The sequence below is a fragment of the Danio aesculapii genome, chromosome 16, assembly GCF_903798145.1.
Source record: "Danio aesculapii chromosome 16, fDanAes4.1, whole genome shotgun sequence".
Classification (NCBI taxonomy): domain Eukaryota; kingdom Metazoa; phylum Chordata; class Actinopteri; order Cypriniformes; family Danionidae; genus Danio; species Danio aesculapii.
In genome coordinates this window covers 21,480,595-21,498,181 of record NC_079450.1, presented here as the reverse complement: position 1 = coordinate 21,498,181, position 17,587 = coordinate 21,480,595, and the positions used below count along the sequence as shown (strand labels likewise).

Genomic DNA, 17,587 nt, shown 5'->3' with positions numbered 1-17,587 from the left:
GATAGGGTATGGAAGGAAGGAAGAATGGAAGGAAAGAAGGAGAGTTAGTAAACACTGATGGACGGATGGATGGATGGATGGCTGGATAGAAAGAAGGACAGTAAGTAGACATGAATGAATGAAAGAAAAGGACAGTAAGTAGACATGAATGGGCGGAAGAAAGAAGGACAGTAAATAGACATGGATGGATGGATGGATGGATGGATGGATGGATGAATGGATGGGTGGATGGGTGGACAGGGTTGAAGTATGACTAGAAGGATAGTTGGAAGAATAGAAAAAAAAGAATGAATTGATGGATGGATTGAGTAAGGAAGAAGAGATGGAATAAGGAAAAATGGAAGGAAGAATGGAAAGAAAGAAGGACAGTAAGTAGACATGGATGGATGGAAGGAAAGAAGGACAGTAATTAGACAATGCATGGAAGAAAAGATGTACAGTAAGTAGAGATGGAAGAATGGATGGATGGATGGATGGATGGATAAATGGATGAGTGGATAGATGGATGGATGGACTAAGGCTGGTAGGGTAAATAAATGGATACAATGCATTGAATGGATGCAAGAAAAGAATAAATAAAAAATGCATGATGGATGGAATGAAGGAAGAAAGAAAAGACAAATGTATTTTAAGCAAATACAGCACATTTTTTGAGAGCTCACAATATAAACCCCCAATATTTCACCTTGCTTGTAGGACAGACCCTTCTCCCTCTTTTCCACTCTAGCTAAAATAAAGATCCTGTCAATAAGCGCTGATCAATGGACTGTACTTGCGCTCCGTGGGGAAATAAAGCTTATGAAACCCGGCCGTTACATTTTGTGTGCTCTCTCAAACTCTCTGTTTCTTCTTTTCCGCTTATGAAGCACAAAGACACTGACCTCAAACACACACACGCACGCAGTGTCACAACATCCACAAGAGTGTGTATTGATTTTTGAGCTGAATCTGTTTCACATTGGGGGGGAGAGTTTAATGAGTCCACAAGCTGAGCTCCGGAGAGGCAGGCCAGTGGCAGAGCTCTGATTGTGTGGAGGGATGTTTTGTCTCGTAGCTCTTTGGACAACAACAGATAGAGGAGAGTCAACAGTCCACACCAGTGCGGCGCTGAGAGGAGATGCTCAAGCTGCATTCTGAAGAGTGAAAATTAGCCACGGAGGAAGTCAGGGGAGGGATAGAGGGAGGAATAGACGAAGTGTTGTTCAGTAAAGCTGAGGGGCTTTATGACCTCTGCTTTCATCTCAATAACTGCTTCTCTGTACTCCAAAGGGGAGTCAAACTTGTTCAAATGAAACTTACTTTTGACTAGGGATGCACTAACATTTAAATTCAGGGCCGAAACTGAATATTCTGGAAGCACTTGGCCAAAAAACAAAATTTCTTTGTAATAATAAATTATTATTTACTCACTCACTATCCTTCGGCTTAATTCCTGATTTATCAGGGATTAACCACAGGTAGGGCTCAACCTGCAAGCCCTTTTTGTAATTACATTAGGAAGTGGAGTTTTTTTGGGTGACGTGCCCCCACTCTTCACTTCGCGATCGCCAGCCAACAGCCCGCTGATGGGTTGGAGCTGGAAGGGCATCCGTTGCGTAAAACATATGCTGGATAAGTTGGTGATGGTGACCCCAAATTGAGGAAGGGACTAAGCGGAAAAGAAAATGAATGAATGATAAACTCTTACTTACTATAATATATTACTAGTTTGGAATGATGTGAAAAAAATATCTGAATATCCCCCAAACTATATCCATCCATCCCCTTTTGGCTTTGAACCCAGACGTCCCCACTCAGATTAGGAGCATTGCATTGCTGGACTGGAGTTTTAAAGGTTTGTCTGACTTTTCAGGAATGTTTACTTCTGAAATTATGAAATCATTTGAACAAATTAGAACAGAGTTTGATTTTTCCTCTGGAGGCTTTTTTAAATATCTTCAAATTCAACATTTTATAGAGTCCCTATTAAAGCAAAACCAATTTCGTTTTAATTTATCGGAACAGGAAGAAACCATGCTGTCAGGCTTATTTTTAAATTCTATGCCTTATTAGTTTACTTTGATTCTTCAGTTTATGATTCTTTGAAACCACTATGGAAACAGGACCTAGGGGTTTTGTTTAATTCTGAAGATTGGTACAGGAACTGTGATGGTATTTTTTTCAAAACATACCTCAATTTCCATACATTAATTTTTCCACAGAATTTATTTTACACCTACTAGTCTGCATAAAATGTTCCAAGCTTGTTCTGACCTCTGTTTTAAGAGCAAAACTTGTAAGGACACAATTTTTCATGTATTTTGGTCCTGTGTTCACATCCAACTATTTTGGAGAGGGGTTCGTGCTGCAATCCAGGAGATAATAGAAAAAAAGTTTTATTTTCTCCTCCTCACTTTTTTTGTTGAATGACATTCCCGGAGACCTCTTTGACTCAGACCTCAAATCTCTGTTTACAACTCTTACATTTCTGGCCAGTGTTGCCAGATTGGGCGGTTTCCCGAGGAGGTGAAGGAAAGTAGTATCAAAATCTGACTTCCCCGACAAATTTGACTCCCCTTGCACACACGTGCATCACGCAGCGCCTGCAGTTAAACTCACATTGGTTTATCATGACAATTTTATCAAAATTTTTTTTTACAATTGACAGCAAGAACAAACATAGATGATATCTGATTGACAACCAGCACCTAATTATGTTCAAAGGAATTTAAAACGCCAAACAGGACGAATTTATACCCCATTTCGAAAGTAAAACATTCTCCAACATTACGTGGCGTTGCTGTATGGTTAAACATTATGACAGTTAAAGTAACTAGGTTAATTTTTAATTAAATAAATAAAAAATAATTAAAATATTAATGTAATTATTTGGGCATTTTTTCGTGCGTTTTGGACAGCTTTTGGAAAAGTCCGCAAAATCAGAAAAGTCAGCAATATCTGGCAACACTGTTTCTGGTTAAGAAATGTATATTACTAAAATGAACTACTTCTCAAATTCCAACTATTTCCATGTGGATTTCTTAGCTGTCAGTCTTTCTTCTTTTGGAAAAATTAAGCTATGACCTCAATCACAAACAAGACAATTTCAGGAGACTTTGGGAACCTCTCCAATCCTTTTTTACGCAAACTCTGAAAATTTTATTTTATTAGTTCTGGCTTCTTTTGTTTTGATTTTTTTCCCTGTTAAACAGATACATTTTTACAGTATTATTTCATTGGCAGAGGTTAAAATTTGTTTGTCTGATGTTTTTTTGTGCGTTTTGGCGGGTTTTGGGCAGCTTTTGTGCTGAAAATAGTCAGCTATATCTGACAACACTGTTTCTGGCTTAGAAATGTATATCACCTGGAGGAAACCCACGTGAGCATGCAAACTCCACACATAAACACCTCCTGGCTCAGCCGGAACTCCAACCAGCGACTTTCTTGCTGTGAATGGACAATGCTAACTACTGAGGCACTACATAAATCATTAAATAATACAATTTTGTAAAACAGAATAATTTTACAGAAGGAACGGATATATTACTGTATATATTGTAAACATGTAGACTTGTGTAGATAAGTATATGAGAACATGAGTGGAATATCCACGTAATATTAAGCTATTTTGAACTTTGCGTCATATACACAAGTGCTTTGGCTGTTGCAGCAACACACTGCACTTGCACCAAGCAAGCCATTAAAAATGAATAGATTTCATGGTGCAATACTTTCCATGTCAAGTGTGAAAGCTCCACACGTTAACTATGGCTGGTGAAATGATCAAATCAGCATTTTTACTTCTCAAGTTTTCATGGTAATTTCCAGTGGCTTAACATTTTTAATCATCCTTACTTTTTACATACTAATCTGAAAAGTTAGCCTAGTTACATCCCTACACAGCAAATTGTGAGGTGTTGAATTTCTGGTGTAAGCTCATGTAGTGTTTTAGTGTTAAAATCTAAGTGTACATATACTGTTTTTAACGCTGATGTGGGTTAAATTGTGACTTTAACAGTGTGCATTATTGGTGTTGCCTTTCCATACTCCTCATCGGTGTTAATTGCACATACGGGAACTTGAGGTGACTGAGTCAATACGGTCCGCATTTGACGATAAACTTTTCATTAATGGCTGCTCCTGCTGGACAGTTTCCTGCTGGAAACTTGACATAAAAGCAAACGAAAGACACGCGAGTCGGAATTTTTACATTTTAGAATTAAGAAGCCGGTTTAGCAACTTTAAAATCCGGGATTGTGGGACTATACCCGTGAATCATTACAGCATTAGCCACACAAAGCCATCAGGTGTTGAGGTACGTCATTTTCCTCATTTAATAGCACAAACTGCAGTTTTTTTTATTTGTAATGTTATATATACGCCTGGGCTACTTGTTAATTACACAAATTGTCCTAAATACTTTTGTAAAACCTTAATGTCACGAATCATTTTAAATGATTTTTGGCGCGGGATTCTACACCACTTCAGTGTATATTTTACATACAGGACCTTCTCGTGAGTCATCAACACGGAGCGGAGCGGTAATGGCAGCAGCAAGTTTTCCGCTCATTTAATGCCAAAACAGGTGAGTTGTTTTGTACGTTTTATCGAAATTATAACGTAGTAATTTTATTTTAACAAAGAGAGTATTGCAGAGTAGTGTAACGTTACGCTTTCTGCCTTTAACGTTACTGCGAATGCCTCATAAAATGTCACTCATAAATTTAGTTTTAGACAGCTTTCCTATCTTTACACATGCTTAAAATCAAATTTTTTACCGTCTGTTTATTCGTTTGTGCGTAAATGGTATGGGTATGTTGTTGAAACTTATTTTAAATGTGACTGAATCAACCAATGTAATCCAATTTATTATTTAACGTCGCAAATTATGTGCTATTGAGCATTTTACACATGGTACACGATATCTGTAAGTGATTCTGGTCGGGCATGTGGAGAATGAATTAGTATCCGTACATGTATACCGTTAACAGCATTTCTTTTACGTTTGCCGTCAGCTAGTGTGTATATTTTTGAAAGATTTTAAGGCGGGTTAATGTACACTGATTTAGTGTTCCTTTTTTCAAACGGAGACTCGACGCCTTGCGTGTCACGCTGGAAAAATAACGAACTATGCATGAAGCAAGTAGAATAAAAAGTAAGTTTTTCCTTTCCATTTTTGCTTGAAAACAAACTCATTAGCTTAACTTTTAAGTTATACCGTTTTACATTAAGGATAGCAATTTAGTGTATGACGTCTGCTGCTGTGGTAAATGTTTTATTAATACTGCAAATGTTACTGATAATATATTCTAATATTCGTTTTATCATCTTTCTCCTGGAAAAGTCTAATGTTACTATTTACTAATATTATTTTCATCGACGTTTAAAGGAAAAATGTACTAACCAGTCAATGTTTTTATTATATTTCGAGTTAAAATCCTGCACTAAGACCGGTTTTGTGCAAAGATTTGAATCTAATGTTTTTTGTGACTTGTCCAACTATTGCAAGAATCCACAGAATGTTAAACTCTCCATAATGTGCAAAGTTGGATGTCTACTTTTACATGTTGTAAAAGAAATGTGGTAAACCAGACTTAGAATTTTGAAGAACATTGATATTTATTTATGTAAATGTTTTTCTTTTTTTGTTTGTTAGTGTTTATTACCAAACTCTATTATAATCATATCTTTTATTTCTAACCAGATGATCAACAGAATGCTGTTTAAAGTACAGTATCAAGCTCGTAAGAGATACATGAAGCTTCCAGTATTGGCATATGATGCCCTTATACGGGAAGGTAAGTTTTCATACAGTTTCTTTTGATACCTGGCATTTTTTTGTTTGTTTGTTTTTTGGCTAATGTCTATATATTAGTTTACCCTAAAACACGTTTAGAAACAGATATCATGAAACAACTGATGGAAAATTGTAATTTATTTAAATATTTGTTTTTCTATTCACCTAATTATATTATTTATTTTATGCCATTTTGTGTAGTCAAGGAGAAATTTGGTATATCTCCAGATCATACCATTTATTTGGCAGACGAGACCGGAACTGAAGTGGATGAAGATGTTTTTGCTGATATTATGGAACAAAAGCCTGACACACTTTGGACAATTGTTGATTCTATGGCTACAGAAGGTTTGCAAGGCTGCAAATGCAAATATGTGTGTTTTAAATAGTTATGTATTTGTAACATTTCATTTTCTTGTTAGATTCTACTGCCCCACCAACCTCTCAATTTTCAAGTGAAATGAAAACGGTGTCACCAACAGACAGCTGTGTTTCTGTTCTCTCAACAAAAAGACCTCGAACTGACGACCAATTTACTGAGGCCAAGGAGGTAGATTACATGATTAAAACCTATATAAATGTTGCTTTATGAAATGATTTGATCAATTTATCTTTGTTTTTAAGCTTGTAAAAGATGTATTGGGGAAAAAAAGTGCAGGGGAGAAGATTTTTCAGGAGTACAGAGCAACTGGGAAAATCACAGATTCTACAAGGCGAATTCTTGTGAATGCTGTAGTTGGAGACATGATTGAAAAACATGGGTAAAGTATATAAATATAAGCTGTTTTTACAATGCATTGTCATCCCAATTTAAAGGGATAGTTCACCCAAAACTGAAAATTTTGTCATCATTTACTCACCATTTACTTGTTTTTTTTTTCTTTCTGCTGAACACAAAAGAAGATATTTGAATAATGTTGTAAACATGTAACCATTTTCCCACTGATGGGTTGCAGCTAGAAGGGCATCCGCTGCGTAAAACATAAGCTGGATAATTTGGTGGACCCATCCCTTTTTAACAGACTTGAACATTCAAATCAAAATCTTTGAACTGTCTAGAAACTTGAGTCCAATTTTGCATATTAAAGGGACATTTAAACTAAAAATTTACTCACTATTTGCTCACCCTTAAATAGTTTCAGACCCTTATGGCTTTCTTTATTCAGTTGAACACAAAATAAGATATTTTGAAGAAAGCTGAAAACTTGTAACCATTGACTTTGTTAGTAGCAAATGCAAATACTATGGAAGTGAATGGTTACAGGTTTTCAACTTTCTTCAAATTATTTTTTTGTGTTCATAAAAAAAGTCTAGCAGGTTTGATAGAAGTAAAGTCTGGGTAAATGATTGTTAATATTGTGGGGTATAAATGAAAATCGGTTGTACAAAGTGTTACCTTGTGCAGCAAAACTGTTGCATCACTTCACTACCTCATCATGGGATAGTAAAGTGTGCATATGTGCATTTCAGAATCTTTGTGACGGTAATTTACCTAAATACTTCTCACTCAGTGTCCTATTAATACTTTGTTTTTGGAAATGGTACTCTGCTTACATACTGTTTACATATGGTAGTATGTGTACTATGAGTTTGTACACAGCATAAGTCTGTATTGCTTGTTAAAGATTAAACTCTGCAGAAGCAGCAGCCATGTTCTAGTTATTTGTTTTAATAAAGTACACAGTTTACTACATATTACACACTTAATTTTATTTATCTTCTTAGGAACATTCCACCAAAAGAAATACGAATTATATATGCTGTTGGAATAGTGACTCTGTTCCCCTCCCTCAAAGATCCCTACTCCAAAAGAGGCTATGTGAGTTGTAGTTTATTTTCCCTAAAAAATAAATAGTGTCTTTTTAATTTAACTAAAACATCTTGTTTTTTTATTGCAGGAACATTTTTATGATCCAGAAGGTAACTCTGGATACATAGCCTGGAGACTGAAAACGGTTCAGCGCAACAGTCAAGTCAGTAGGACCAGCATTCCACAAGGCATCTCTGAGAGGAGGGGCCCTATAACTGAAAGAGCGTTTTTGACAACGGAGATACAGCTAGAGGGAGATAGCTGCCAGGAAGCCATTTCATTTCTAAAACACTGTTCTGATCTGGAGCAAGTGGCTGCAAAGATGAAATCTACTTTCCAGTATCGCCAGGAACTGATCCGCAATCCTGAAAAGTCGTCTTCTGTTTTCAATATATTCCCTAGGTTTCTTGACACAAAAGGCCTGGTATGTGCTGCACCAACTGATGGTGGTTTAAAATGGATTTTAATCTGCTGATGTGACATGACATTTCTGTTTTAATCTATATAAAACATTAGGTGCTTCAAGACTTTGAGTTGCTGTTTGGAGTAGAGACTTCAGCAAAGCTTCTGGAGAAGTGGGGATCTTCTCTTAAACACAAAGTAATTGGAGAAGCCAAAAACCTGACCCAGTCATTTCATCTGAGTCGTCTGATCGAGTCTGCAGAGCAATGTGAAAGCAGTCAAGAAGTTACAGGTAGTTATTTATGTATCGCAATAATTGTGTTTCTTTTATGGCTTTTAGGCTTTATTATAAGTAATTTTAAGTCATACACATAGATTATCTTGATTTAATTCATGTAGATTGAAACAATTATGGGCCATGTTGTTTTCTGAAAGGATGTGATTAATCATATGCATTTGTTTTAAAAATAATGGGCCATGATGTTTTCCTTTTCTTGACTTTTAGAGTGGGACAGTGACATGTCTTCACTGTTGTTGCTTCTCTATCTCCTTCCACCACCTTCAAGTGGAAAGAAGAATATTGTAAAGATCAGTGTCCAAGAAGCATTAAACCACATAGTAAGGTTCCACAAGGTATACTTTGTGTTTGGGTCGGACTAATTAGTGTTCCAAATGTTCTAAGATGCAAGTTAACAATGGATATTAACTTAAATAGTGGTAAATGATTACAAAAAAAAAAACTGCAGTAACTATTACATGACACAAATTTTTGCAAAATGTTTAATTTAATAAACTAGGCACATTTTGCAATGACTAGTGCTGCACTGACCATGAATTTTCATGAACCATATGATTTGCTTTTTTTTTTTTTTAAATAGCATAAAATAGTCTTGCATAACAATAATGTTGTTTGTCACAATATATCGTACAACAAAAATTTGAATTTGTGACAGGCCTACTGTACACACTTTGTGGCTGAATTCAAACATTTATTTTGCAGACGTGTTTGGAGCAAATTTACGGTTGATCTGTAATTTTTAGATGTACATCATACCCTCTTTTGTAAAATACTGAAATTTTTGTTTTACTTTTTTTAAATTTATTAATTTTTTTTCAGTCCTGTTGCAGTTTCGATGACGTGCTGAGGGCAGGACAGACAACACAGCCGTACATCTTGGCAGTCGGAACTTTGAAGAATTGCATCCATGACTATTACATCATCGTGGATGGACAACTCATTCCCTGCAAGGCGATGTCCTCTCTGGCTGCTTTTTATGAGCTTTTCAAAGCACATTATGTGTTCGGCATTTCATATGATGCTGCTTTACACAGTATGTACACGTTTCTTCAAACAACGGTTTACAACATTGATGTTGGTGTCACTCATGAAAGCCCTCGAGTCAGGGATCTTCGAGCCAAGATTCTAAATTAGGACACTACTGCAGAGCTTAAAAATGTTTAGGTGCTTTGTTTGCAAGTTGACTTGCAGTACAGTCAATGAGCTAATACGCCATCTAAAACTTTCTCATGCTTTTTATCCTGGCAGAAGATTACAGTTGGTATGCAATCAGGATGATTGTTGTCTAAGATTTGTTTCATATTCAGGGTTTAGAAAACATCTTCAACGTAGGCACAACAGTGAGCTCTCTGACATGTCTTTATTTGAATCCTCCCCTGCTCCTTCTGTTGAAAGTGGACCAGCATCTGTAACACAACCTTCCAACTTAGTTTCAGGAAATCCAGGAACATCTTCAAACACTGATGAGAGAAAGTTGAGAACCCAAGAAATGTGTGCATCTGTTATTGCAAAATTACAGAGTAGCGGAGTAGCCTCCAACGTGATTACATCAGTGGCTGAAAATATGGAAGAGCTTGTGAGTGAATTGCATTCAAACATCAGAGAGGATATTGTTCAGTTGGTATCTGATGATCACAGGTCAGATGTTGAAGAGTATTTTGACCATCTTGACAACCCATTCTCTAATTTCACAACTGAGACAAAATGGAAAAAGTATTTCTTTGAGAACTGGGGTGTTGTAGAACCTATTGAAATACCCTTAGGAGTGAGATATGACAGTAGACGCAATAGAACTACAGGCACATATGATCAGGTTCCAATTACTGATAAATTTGTATATGTTCCTTTATTGCAGACTTTGAAATTTATGTTCAAAAATGTAGAAATTCAAAAACATTTTGTCCAGCCAAGTGAGAATGGAGAAATATTAAGAGAGTTCTGTGATGGTAGCTATTTTAAAGAACATCCTCTTTTTTCCAAAGAACAAAATTCTCTTCAGATACAACTCTTCTATGATGACTTTGAAACTTCGAATCCCCTTGGTTCTAAGCATGGAATCCATAAGATTGGAAGTATTTATTTTGTTTTGAGAAACCTGTCATCAAAGGTAAACTCTGCTTTAATGAATATTCATCTTCTGGCACTTTTTCACACACAAGATGTAAAGCGATATGGCTTTAATGCCATTTTGGATCCAATTGTGCGTGACTTTAAAATTCTTGAGACATCTGGAATTACATTGCCGATCTCAGAGGATCCTGTCCATGGAACTATAGCTCAAGTAACTGGAGATAATTTGGGAATGCACACACTTTTTGGATTTGTAGAATCTTTTAACTCAAATTATTTTTGTCGTTTTTGTTTGATTGACAAATGTGCTTCACAGAACATTTTCTCTGATGACCACCCAGACATAATATTGCGTGACAGACTTCTACATGCTCAACATTGTCAAAGCCTCTTTTCAGATGCTGGTCCACAATCATCCTTTGGTGTGAAAAAAACATGTTTGCTGAATGAGCTACAGTATTTTAATATTTTGGACAATTTTGCATTTGATATAATGCATGATATATTAGAAGGTGTAGGACAGTTAGAAATGAAATTGCTTTTTAACCATCTATCACACAGCAGCATTATATCTTCACAATCTGCAAGCAATAGAATTTACTCATTTAACTATGGCTTTGTTGAACGTAAGAACAGACCAACCATGATTAATTTTGAACAAGCTGGGAATGGTTTGGGTCTCAATGCTATTCAGACATTTTGCCTTATTAGAAATCTGCCTTTAATTTTTGGAGATCTGGTTGAAGTTGGAGATAAACACTGGAGTTTGCTACTGCTTTTACTTCAGATAATAAATATTGTGTTTTCTCCAGTCATCTCAGAGGGCATGACTATTTATTTAAAGCATCTGATTTGTGAACACCACACACTGTTTAAAGAACTTTACCCAAGGAATCTCATTCCTAAGCACCACTTCATGACCCATTATTCCAGATGCATCAGGAAGATAGGCCCGCTGGTTCATGTGTGGGGAATGCGTTATGAGGCGAAACATCGCTTTTTCAAAAGAAGTGTGAAGAATTTCAAAAATATTACCAAATCTTTAGCGCTAAAACACCAGATGTGTATTGCGTACCACTGGGAATCTCAGCCATTTAAGAATATTGACTGTGGGCCTGCAACAAGCGTTCAGCTTTGTGACCTGATTGACTGTGAATTCATTGCAGAAAGACTGCAAATTGACAATGAAAGTAATGTAGATCATCTTTCTTGGATTACTTGTTTTGGAACTGAGTATCGGTCAGGCCTTTTTGTTTGTTCAGATTTAAGAGATGACATTCCTGTGTTCAGTAAAATTACTGATATTATTGCATTTGACAGTCAGTATTTTTTGCTGACATGTGAATTTGAAACTGTATGCTTTGTTGAACATCTTCACTCCTTTAAGGTTAAGGAGGAGCTTTGTAGAAAAGTTTCCCTTTTGAATGTTGAAACCTTGCGTTTTTTTAGGCCATTCGACCTTCAGATAAGTTATGGATTGGAGGAAAATGACTTTTATATAGTTCCTGTACACGTTTTCATATGAACCACTTTAGTTCAGTGATGGTACATTGCTGAGGCTTTCCTGTATGTTTAGATTTGAAAGATGCTATTTCTGGGCTCAGTAAAACGTCTGATATTGTTTGATGGACAGCGGTTTTTGCTTGCTTATGAAATTGAAAGTGTGCTTTTGTTGAACATTACTAATTTCAAGGAAATCCCCCTTTTTGAATGATTTTTGCTGTGGTTTTAATCCATGTGTTTTTTTAAACAACTGTATGCAAAAATTACTTTTATACTTTTCTAAAGCGTTTTAGTTCAGGAATGGGGCTTTAGCTCATGTTGTCTTGTTTAGGTTTGGCAGTGACAAGTAAAATATTAAACATTTCCACTGCATTTTTTTCAATGTGACAAATGTTTGTCTAAAAAATGACATTAATGACAAATTAAAGTTTTCAGGTATGAAATGCATATTCTGTGAAGTGATTTAATGTTGCCTGTGCTGTGTATTTTAAAGAAAATAAATTCTGTTTTGTAACTCTCCATGATTGTTTAATTTATGCGCTAAACACTTATTTTAATAAGGCTTTAACAGAAGAATTTATTTACATTTTGTTATTATTCCAGGTGTTAAAATGTTTAAATATACACTTATCTTTATGAGTTTCATGTGTGGAAAATGTTAACTTTTACTCATGTTAGTTCAAAGAAAAATTGAATTTATGCTGAATATGACCTGGCTATGGTGATGGAGTATTTACTATACACTATATCTAGTTTATAGTTTTTACACTCTTAGTGTAAAATTATTTACTCAGCTTAAGTGTATATATTCAACACTTTTCAAAGAGTAACTTGTACACTGGGCTGGTGGGACTCGTATATACACCAGAAGAGAGTGTAATTTAACACCTGAGGAGTTATATGTACACTGGACAATTTGCCCTGCAGGTGTTAAAAATGTTTAATGTGGTGTGCATTTTTACACTCTAAGTGTAAAATATTTTACACTGCAGAGGTGTACATATTCAACACTTTTCAAAGTGTAATCTGGACACTTGGCTGGTGGGACTCATATAGACACCAGAAAAGTGTTAAATTCAACACCTGTGGTGTAAAATGTACACTGGCAAATTTGCTGTGTACTCTGATTTAAGATAGAATAATGATGTTTTCTGAAAATCTTTGAATTGATTTCTCAATTGGTTTTTCACCACAGCTACTGTAGATGGCATACTTACAACAGGAACAATGTAAAAATTAAGTGTTACCCAGAAATCTTTCAGTCAGAATAGTTGGCTCTTGGTCAAAACAAGCTAAAACGTAGTGCAGACTTTATGCTGTTGAGTCAAATGTCAGGCTATGCTAGACTAGGTTGAGGTCAAGCTGGTTTGGCTGGTTGATGAGCAGCAAACAAGCTGCCATGTTTTAAAAAACCATCTGACAATCTCAAGCTGGAATGAGCAGCTTTACTTCAGCAGCGCACGACAGCAGTGTGAGGATGTCATATTGTTGAGAGGCGATAAGACGTCTGGAGTGTGTGCTTGAGCATAAACATGCATCTCTGCATTAATGGTGTGTTTCGTGTGGAGGATTCAGTGCTGAAGTTGTTTTGACAAGGCCTGTAGACGATGAGTTCTGGAAGCTGGAGATCTGTTCACGCCGATGGTCCCTCTCCACTGTGGCACTGCTAACAACACTAAAGCCCAAGCATATTCTGACTTCTTTGAATGAACCAGAAAATCTGTGAGGGCAGCTGTGAAAGATTTATATTATTATGGCGGAAACCTCTTGCTCAACCGTTTTCAAAGATGTGCTATTAAAGCCTGACTAATAGAAGCCTAAAGGGTAGATGCGGTTTCCTCTGAAATAAAACTCCAAATCAGCAAACCGCTATTTACAGTAAGCATCTTTTTAACAACAGGAATAGTTACGTCAATATCTCAATTACTGGCATCTGTAAAAATGCTTATACAGTAAATGGAATTTTACTATTATTATAAATACCTCATTCTCTTGATTTTCTGTTTGCTTAAAGGGGACCTAATAAGCAAAAATCACCTTTATAAGAGGTTTAAACACAGTTGTGTGGCAAAAGTGTGTGAATAAAGCCAGCCTCTAATTAATTTATGCAATTTCTATAATCACACTTGCTAAAAACAGTCAGCAGAAACACTTTGATTGACATTCTCCCTTTGTACATGTCATCAGAGTGAGAAAGCCCCACCCATTAATGATGATCTCTCCCTCATTAGCATAAACAACCCTGAGTTTGAAGCAGCTGTATTTCGAGCTGAAACTTTACATACACACTCTAGGGATATCAGAGACTTGTAAAAGGGGGCATAGTTGGTCCCCTTTTACTATACAGTACATATAACAATTGTTTGTTAAACTAATTTGTTAAATACCAGTTATAAAGGGTATTTAAACACCAGTCAACCTTTGTAAGCGACATTCATAAAGTACACCAGATAAAAAAAAATCAATAGCTAGCAGAAATCTCCAGTTCCTATCTATCTAGCTGGCGTTATGTAATTTTTGGTAGGAAGAGAGCAGGTTTACATCAGCTAAGAAGCAAAGACATATTTCAAGTTTCCAGGCTGAGAGTTATAGAGGAAGAAATAACTTGGGGATTTGACAAAGTATGCAGTAGCAAATAAAAAAGATATCCTTGAGCAAAAATGTAAATCCCATTTTCTTTTCCAGGTTTTACATGTCTGAAATAAAATAAAATAAAATAAAATAAAATAAAAATATATAAAATAAAATAATAAAAAATGTAAATAAAATATTAAATTAAATGAAATAAAATAAAGTAAAATAATTAACAAATAAATTAAATAAATTAAAATAAAATAATAAAAATATATAAAAGTATATTAAATTAAATAAAAAATAAAACAAAGACAATAAAAAAATATATTTTTAACAAAAAAAATTAATATAAAATAAATAAAAATATATTAAAATACATAAAAAAAAGTAAATTAAACCAATTCAAATATATATTAAATAAAGTAGTTGATATGCCAGTCAGAAAATAATACTAAATTTAAAAAAATTAGGCGTATGTGAATCAAAGGATGGTTACAAAGTATGTGAACGTATGGTTCACATATTGCAAGTCAAAGATAAATAAATAAATAAAAATAAATAAATAAAAATAATAAAACCTACCTCATACTCCTGTTTAAATCCATAACCTTCAGCTGTTTTCATCTGGTTGATGTGCTGTAGCAGATCAGCCACACGCACTGCTGGGTGAAGCTGACCCGTGTGATAGGGAGATCCTTTACGGCCACACTGACGCCTGGGCGACCCACCCAGCAGACTGCTGGACTCATTCATGGAGCTCCGTGGATCGCCTTTAACAAAAAATAAACAAACACAGAACAAATGAGTACATGACATCTTTCATATAAGCATACACAAAAAACACATTCAAAATGAAATACATATAAAACAACAATCGTACCAAAGCTTCACTTAATAACCCAAATGTATTTCATAACAAATAATAAAACATTTATAATGATGAAGTCAATCTGAGAATTATCATCCCCTTTATAGTACTTCATCTTCTGTGTTTATAATTGGTATTCAAAAATATGATCAGGGAGCAATTATGAATTCATGACTACGGCTGTGTATTCAAATAAATTAGCAGTCTGCTAGTCATTCCTCAACGGAAATAGAAAAGGAGAAACCCAGACGACGCATTCCACACAGTAGACTCCTCGAATCTGGCAAGACGGCTCTGAGATATGCCATTAAAACTTCATCATGATCAAGACATCTCTCTCTTTGAGACATCAACTATTCAGTGCCTGCAGAGTCAGATACCTTTGAATCGGATATTATTAACATTTTCTCATCTTTTATTTTTCAGAATTTCTTCTATATTGAAAACCTTGTGGTGCCTTTAAGGGTGAGGTTTTTTGGGGTGGACCATTTTCTTCTCATAAAGTGCTTGTGCATTTTTGAAATATACCGTTCGTCCTCTCAATTTCTCACAGGTTTCCAGATTTATCTTTATATAAGGATTAATATTTTTTATGTCAGATGAGAATAGCAGTTATAGTAAGGCTCATGCGAGAATGTGGACAGCGCTACATTTAATATTTAAGAGCTGTGAGAGACTGAACGATTACTGAGGAACTGTGGTTTTGATAAAGCTTTCGCACTGACTACAAATGAGGACAAATTAACAGGAGGTGACCTAGTAAGTCCCTGAGCTTGGCTTTAATTGTGTACGTGACTGAAAATCTGCAGCCGCTCATTTGCGCTTTTTATTTTTACTGTTAGCGCTTCATGCTGTTGTATTTTAGCACCTGTGAGTGTGAGGGGAAACATGTTTTTGTACATTAAAAGAAGATGGTTTCCATTATTTTTCTGCCTTCTTACATTTTTCATAGTTGCAAATAGTTTTCTTTTAACAGTTTCAACAATTTCAATTAAATCTGAAAATTGACAACATTATTTCAATTTTAATGGTATTTACGTTTCAAATTAATGTGATAGAAGCATATAGGGTTAAGTCTATATAAGTCTATATAACTTATAATTAATTTTATTTAAATTGTTTTTGCAATAAAGTTTAGTTTGCTATTCACTGACATTTTGTTAACCACTGCGACTAGATTACTGAATCACTGAGCTAAATAAAATAATGCAAAATGCATAATATTTAATACTTAACTTATTCTATTTATTTATGACAAAACAAAATAAAATAATAATTATTTTTATTAGAGGTTTCATGCATTATTGCACTTTTTATTTATGACAAAACAAAATAAATTAATAATTATTTTTATTACAGGTTTTATGCATTATTACACATTATTTTTTAACATTATTTACAGAAGTTTGCCACTAAAATGTTATTAAGTCTAAGTTTTTTTTTTACAGTACAGCCCCAAATCCTATTTAAGCAGCTATTTAATTGTTGATCTTCGTGCTTTGCCTTCATCCTTCAAACTATTAGGTTTAAACCATTTCTCAGCCAAGACATTTTTAATCATTTGAAATACAATAGGGTATATGCTGAAGGACTTTTCATTTTCAGTAATTCAGTTGTGCTTCTGTTGTTTTTTTTTTTAAATGTCAAAGTTATTTTAACTTGATTTAACAAAATAAACCCTGCACGGTGTTACCATATGGGAACATGATACTTATGTTCATTTCCCTGCCACTGTTTCTTTAAGACCAACATAAACTTTTTTTGTTGGAAAGAGAAGACCTTAATGTAGCCAATGATGTGTTTTGGTTAAGTCACATGACATGCTGGGTTCTTCTGTAGTGCGATTTCTGACAGACTGGCGTTTGTTGTGAGTAGTTGCTAAATGCAAATGTAAACATCAATAAAAACAAAGGATCAAATTATGTCAGATCCACAAAAAAATCTGAAACATCATCCCCAGTAAGTTATGATGACATATTCACAACTAAATTTTTTTAATCAAACTAATTTTTTTTAAATCAATCAAATGTGAGTGTTGCCAAAAGGCAAAACTGTGCAAAAGTGGAACGTGCAATATTGCAATGGGTTAGCTAGCTAGCAAGGTCAGCTGTGAACTTGTAAGTTGCAACAATAACAACATGAATGCTAGTAATATAATGTTGATTAGTTGTATGTCAATGGCATTTGCATCATGGATAAAATCTAGTTTTAATGGCAATACTACTTTAGAATAGATATGAAAACAGGAATCAGTGTATTAGTGAGCACCACCATGTTCTACGGTAA

At 35.0% G+C, this 17,587-nt stretch overlaps 2 protein-coding genes across 12 annotated transcripts in view; one reads left to right on the top strand and one right to left on the bottom strand.

Moving 5' to 3' along the window:
• Positions 1 to 17,587, bottom strand: part of ptprub (protein tyrosine phosphatase receptor type Ub) — a 445,346-nt gene that overhangs the window by 67,829 nt on the left and 359,930 nt on the right. For all 10 annotated transcript variants that reach the window (XM_056474629.1, XM_056474631.1, XM_056474632.1 and 7 more), the window contains one exon: positions 15,016 to 15,203. In XM_056474629.1, the coding sequence (XP_056330604.1) occupies positions 15,016 to 15,203 (188 nt within the window). The remainder of the gene's footprint in view (positions 1 to 15,015; positions 15,204 to 17,587) is intronic.
• Positions 7,829 to 12,378, top strand: LOC130242749 (uncharacterized). Of its 2 annotated transcripts, XM_056474640.1 has the most exons (4): positions 7,829 to 8,010; positions 8,103 to 8,280; positions 8,494 to 8,621; positions 9,106 to 12,378. In XM_056474640.1, the coding sequence occupies exon 4, from the start codon at positions 9,443 to 9,445 to the stop codon at positions 11,879 to 11,881; it is 2,439 nt and encodes an 812-aa protein (XP_056330615.1). In that variant the 5' UTR covers positions 7,829 to 8,010; positions 8,103 to 8,280; positions 8,494 to 8,621; positions 9,106 to 9,442; the 3' UTR covers positions 11,882 to 12,378. The 2 variants fall into 2 exon arrangements, with proteins under 2 accessions (XP_056330615.1, XP_056330616.1); XM_056474641.1 differs by lacking the exon at positions 8,494 to 8,621.

Coding starts and splice junctions, on each gene's coding strand:
- LOC130242749 (XM_056474641.1), top strand. CDS start 9,443: ATGTTTAGGTGCTTTGTTTGCAAGTTGACTTGCAGTACAGTCAATGAG.